The sequence below is a fragment of the Chiloscyllium plagiosum genome, chromosome 40 (genome assembly GCF_004010195.1).
Source record: "Chiloscyllium plagiosum isolate BGI_BamShark_2017 chromosome 40, ASM401019v2, whole genome shotgun sequence".
In the NCBI taxonomy this organism is placed as follows: domain Eukaryota; kingdom Metazoa; phylum Chordata; class Chondrichthyes; order Orectolobiformes; family Hemiscylliidae; genus Chiloscyllium; species Chiloscyllium plagiosum.
The window spans coordinates 10,352,309-10,358,308 of NC_057749.1; the positions used below are offsets into that span (position 1 = coordinate 10,352,309).

At 42.4% G+C, this 6,000-nt stretch overlaps 1 protein-coding gene across 3 annotated transcripts in view; it reads left to right on the forward strand.

Moving 5' to 3' along the window:
* The window catches only part of duox (dual oxidase), a 91,047-nt gene extending 85,347 nt beyond the window's left edge, over positions 1–5,700 (forward strand). For all 3 annotated transcript variants that reach the window (XM_043680278.1, XM_043680276.1, XM_043680277.1), the window contains exons 32-34: positions 1,349–1,504; positions 2,710–2,838; positions 4,849–5,700. In XM_043680278.1, the coding sequence (XP_043536213.1) occupies positions 1,349–1,504; positions 2,710–2,838; positions 4,849–4,971 (408 nt within the window). In that variant the 3' untranslated portion in view covers positions 4,972–5,700. The remainder of the gene's footprint in view (positions 1–1,348; positions 1,505–2,709; positions 2,839–4,848) is intronic.
* Positions 5,701–6,000: the final 300 nt, after the last annotated feature.

Sequence of the window (6,000 nt, forward strand, 5' to 3'; positions counted from 1 at the left end):
GAAAAACAAGACAATAATAAGTACCAATTATCTCATCAAGTTGCTTATTGAGTTGTTTAGGTTAAATCAAATGATGTCTTAGAAAGACTGTCTTTAGTTCACTGTTCCAGATGACTTTCTGACCCAGGTCTTAAAGAAAAATCGGACCTTCACAGCACTGAAGACAAACTCCTCTCAAATTTCAAGCTAATGTTGATCTTGCTCTTTGTACACCCTCTTTGCAGTTATAACATTGTAATCCACATTCTGTTCAATCACCCTATGATCTTTGTATGTTTGTATGCTATGACCTCCTGTACTACATGCTAAACAAAACGTTTGACTGTTCTTAGGTACATGTGACAATACTAAAGCAAATCAAAATTTACCTTTATATTAGAATCCAACTTCCCAAAATTGGTAATGTTATTAACCTGCAGTGCAATTTTAATCAAAAATATATCTCATGTCTTCTGAACTTGAAAGATTTACCAAGATATTGAGCTACAGGGAGAGGGTGAATAGGATGGGGCTATTTTCCCTGGAGCGTCGGAGGCTGAGGGGTGACCTTATAGAAGTTTATAAAATCATGAGGGGCATGGATAAGGTAAATGGACAAGGTATTTTCCCCAGGATAGGTGAGTCCAAAATTAGAGGCCAAAGATTTAAGGAGAGAGGGGCAAGATTTAAAAGGGACTTAAGGGGCAACGTTTTCATGCAAAGGGTGGTGCGATATGGAATGAGCTGCCAGAAGAAATGGTGGAGGCTGGGACAATAACAATATTTAAAAGGCATCTGGATGGTATATGAATAGTCAGGGTTTAGAGGGATAAGGGCCAAGTGCTGGCAAATGGGACTAGATTAATTTAGGATATCTGGTTGGCATGAACGTGTTGGACCAAGGGGTCTGTTTCTGTGCTGGATATTTCTACGACTCTGAGTCTAAGCAGAAGTGATGTGAGAAACCCCCTTTCCAAGCAGCAAAGTATCAGGATGAAGGGTGTGCTGCCAGAGAGTGTGCTGGAGCATGCATTTATTAGGCCTTTCAAAGGGAACTGCATTATTATCAGGAAGAAAGGAACTGCAATGTCAAATGGAGAAGCTGGGGATGGGTGGCTCTCCATGAATTTCTCCTTCTAAGAGCCAGCATAGATATGATGGGGCAAGTGGCCTCCTTCCGTGCTGTAACCATTCTATGATTCTTAATTATTTATTGAAATGCCTCATAATTGTTCGCTCCTGTTACATCTCTCTGGCTTTCTTTGCTCTAAGGTGAACAACCCATCAAGTTTTCTCTGTTTCTAAAATCTCTCATTCTTGGCACCAAATCTTTCACACGCTCAGGTGTACTCACCCTTTTCTCCACTAGGTCTATTTTATCTGGGTGACTCGGACCCAGCGACAGTTCGAATGGATGGCGGATATAATTCGTGAAGTTGAGGAGAATGATAAAAATGATCTGGTTTCTGTCCATATCTACATTACCCAACTCGCTGAAAAATTTGATCTCAGAACTACTATGTTGGTAAGTAATTGTGGTTTCACCTCCTGGTGAGAATTGTGAACTGACAACACAACAATTTCCATGACCTGAGATGCTAGAAAATTTTTCACCTGTTTGTAAGACATTCCTTTAGCCGCCAAGGGATTTGGTTTAGCTCAGTCCGTTGGATGGTGGGCATGCAGTACAGCGTAAGGTGCGTTCCATTCCCACACTGGCTGAGGTTATAGTGAAGGACTCTGCTTCTCAACCTCTTCCCTCACCTGAGGCATGGAAATTCACTGGTTGAAGCACTATCAATCATTGCTCTGTAATCGGAGAGCAGCCTTATGATCTGATAAGTTGATGATGAAATTCCCTTTGTCTCCAAAGGTCAGACAACAGAGATTAACATATGCCCTATATTCAATATAAGCCAAACACAACTTACTTCTAGATACTGATGCTACGGTGCACATGCTGATTTTGGAACAGTCCACAACATACCAATACACCAATTGCCAGTTTATATACCACTCTTGGATATCTCTGCTACATCAGCCAACGTTGAGGTGGCAAATCCATGAAATAGGGAGGATTAAATCTTGGTGAAGGATAGTTGCGAATCAGTCTGTTCAAAGATGCTATGATACCCCTCTGGTGAAGGTAGGATTTGAAATTGGGCCTTCCAGGTCAGAGGTAGGGACATCACCACTATGCTGCAAGAAGCCTCTAAATGTTGATGATGATTAATTGATCACTAGTGACCAGTTTCAATTCTCTATTATTTAAAGTCAAGTATTAACCAGCTATTGCAAGGCTCAAAATATACAGGTCAACCAGATGTTCACAGTACCTTTACATGGGGTACTGTAGTTAACTCGATGAATCAGAAGTGCGGTGCTACAAAAGCACAGCAGGTCAGGCAGCATCCGAGGAGCAGGAGAATTGATGTTTCGGCCATAAGCCCTTCCTGATGAAGGGCCAGTACCTGAAACGCTGACTCTCCTGTTCCTCGGGTTCTCCCTGACCTGCTGTGCTTTTCCAGCTCCACGCTTCTAACTATGAATTTCCAGCATCTGCAGTCCTCACTTTCTCATAATTAACTCGATGGTTAAGAGTGACTAGTTTTATTCACTAATCATCACCATAATTAAAAAGGCTACTGTCCACGCTTTTAATCCTTACATTTTATTGGCTTTCAGGTGTTAATGTCATTAGTACTTTTCTGATGTTTCTGTCTCCTTTAGTATATCTGTGAGCGTCACTTCCAGAAAGTGTCAAACCGCAGCCTATTCACAGGACTTCGTTCTATCACTCACTTTGGGAGACCCCAGTTTATACCATTCTTCAACTCACTACAGGAGGTTCACCCAGAGGTGAGTTCAGTATCTGCTTTCATGTTAAGACAGTAACACCTTACGCAAAGGGCAGTACAGTAGCTCAGTGGTTAGCACTGTTGTCTCACAGCACCAGGGACCTGGGTTTGATTCTATCCTCGGGCGAACTGTCTGTGTGGAGTTTGCTCGTTCTCCCCGTGGGTTTCCTCCTACAGTCCAAAGATATGCAGGTTAGGTGCATTGGTCATGCTAAGTTGCCCATAGTGTCCAGGGATCCACAGGCTAGGTGGATTAGCCACGGGAAATGCAGAGTTACAGGAATTGGGTGGGATGCTTTTCAGAAGATTGGTGTGGACTCAATGGGCCAAATGGCCTGCTTCTACACTGTCAGGATTCTGTGTCTGCTATCAACGAGATCAAGGTCCTGACCCTGTGTCTTCTTTTTGTCTCATTCAGGTTAGAGAACTGAGTTTTAAACTCCTTCATTAGCCCCTTTCAACAGGGCTTTCATAATTGCAATAAATAATTGGGTGAGGACACGGACTGAATAGAATTTTTAAAAGTCCAGCACAAAATGGTCCAGTTCTGTGCTGGACCCTTATGATGGGAAATCCAATTCGTCCCACTCCTCTGCTCTTTCTCTACAACTCGGTAATTTTCATCCTTTAGGTGGCGTATTTAACCAAACCTCCTTTGAAGGCCACATTCGCAAGGAAACTGATACACCTCCCACCGTATCAGTTGATGCATTCCAGGTCATTGAGTAAACCTGTTTTGCCTCATGTTAACTTTGGCTCTTCTGTCAAATGACTTCAATTTCTGGCTAGCAATTGTTCAGCTATTGGAAACAGTTTCTCTTTATTTACTCTGTTTGGAGCCTTTGCAAGTTACAGCTGCATATCATGAAGGGAAGATAATTCATTCCTGTCAGTTACCATCAATTCACTTTTTATATAAAATGCCTGGTTTGAAGATTCACAATAGAGGTTAGCTGTTCGACATCAACAATAATCTTTAGTTCAAAGCTCTACTATAACATTCTTTGATGTTGAGACTGATGCTTCTATTACTGACCGAAGATCATCTTTAAATGATCTCAATCATCCTGGAGATCAACTCTGCACAATCCTCTGAGGTAGACATGTGTCCATCAGCAACCAGAATGAGATTGTCCAAAATTCAGTATTGGCCAGGACACTGAAGAGAACTTACTGTTTTTTCTTGAACAGTTCAATATGACCTTTTCTGTCCACTTTGTGGAACCTGGCTTAAGACTTCAACTGCAACTTCGACAGTGCGGCACTCCCTCAGTACTGACCCTCGGCAGTGTGGCACTCCCTCAGCACTGACCCTGCGACAGTGCGGCACTCCTTCAGTACTGACCTTGCGGCATTGCAACACTCCCTCAGGACTTATTCTCCAATAATGCGGTACACCCTTAGCACTGACCCTCCGACATTGCAGTACACCCTTAGCAGTGACCTTCTGACAGTGCGGCACTCCCTCAGTACTGACCCTCTGGCAGTTCCTTGCTACTGCACTGATCACCAGCTGAATTTTATGCTCAAGTCCTGGGACATGAACCCATAAATTTCTGACTCAACAGCGATATGCTCCCAACTGAACTCTCAATGAGGCTTAGGTATTTGTAGCTGGAACATGTTGGAGTCAGGTGGAAATCTTCACAAATTATAGATTGCTTCCCTCCTCAACCCCTACCCCACTGCCATCTCCATATATGTACCCTTCAACCACCATCACCTTCCAACTTGTTCCATGTGCTCAATTATTCTGCAATGAATTATGCAGTCTGGTAAGGGATCATTGTTCACCATGCTTGATTGACTGAGCCTAGATGTTGTCTCAGTGATAAATAAGGGGAGCTGGAGAAAGTTGCTGAAGATAGAAGCTGAATTTTGTGACTGCAGAGATTTGAAATCTTTTGTATTCTTAAAAACAAGAGTTGGCTGTGAGCCAATGGGGTGGAAGGGTGGTATGCTATTGGGTTGGACTGGATCAAAGCTAAATTTGTTTAAACTTTATTAAAAGGTGGGAAAAATTGGAGTTTTCAGCTGTGGACCACCAGGACTGACCAAAAATGTGGAGAAAGCTTGTCAGCAAATCAACAAGAGAGACCAGGCTCACTTCATGCATCACTATGAGAACTTCTGAACTTCTGATCAACTGAAAAGATATGCAGGAAGATCATAATTTATCCTCGCAAAATATAATCACAGGACATTTAATTACTCATCTCTGTTTTTTTTGTATCGAATTTGTCTCATTCTTATCTCTCAATCATACATTTCCTCCTCATCTGATTTCAACACAATTCAAAATTGAAGCCTCCAAATTGTATTGACGACATTGAATGTGATCACATGCTGTCCACCACTAGGTGGTGCCATTGTTGATATTTATTCTTCGAGGGATTGGAGGACCAACATAACTAAATTCAAGTGAAGTCTACATTCTCCTCAGTTGAGCGGTTATTTTAAAAATGATGTTCTGTAGGTTTGAAATGTTTTGCTCGACTTACCCTTGAAGAGCTCAACTAGATCGTGTTGGGCCAATGAGCTTATGTGTTGTACATGGTTCTTTGGAAGCAAAGGGGCTAATGGAACAAGTAAGATTTTCCTCAATAATTCTCATCTTCATCTGCCATTCAGACTCTGAGAAGTTGCATGGGTACTAATGTCTTGATAAATCTTTGTAGGGTCAGACAGTCATATTCTACCAAGTGAAGAACGTTGAGGGATTTGGATAGCACCAAAGGTAGATGTATTCTTCTATGATTAAGACAGAATACTATAATGAGGTGGGAGTGGGGAAGCAATGGCCTAATGGTATTCAAAATTTGTGAGAAGATTTGTAGCTCGGGTGCTTGTTGTTGTGGTTCTGTTCGCCGAGCTGGGAATTTGTGTTGCAGACGTTTCGTCCCCTGTCTAGGTGACATCCTCAGTGCTTGGGAGCCTCCTGTGAAGCGCTTCTGTGATCTTTCCTCCGGCATTTGTAGTGGTTTGAATCTATCGCTTCCGGTTGTCATTTCCAGCTGTCCGTTGCAGTGGTCGGTATATTGGGTCCAGGTCGATGTGCTTATTGATTGAATCTATGTATGAGTGCCATGCCTCTAGGAATTCCCTGGCTGTTCTCTGTTTGGCTTGTCCTATAATAGTAGTGTTATAGGACAAGCCAAACAGA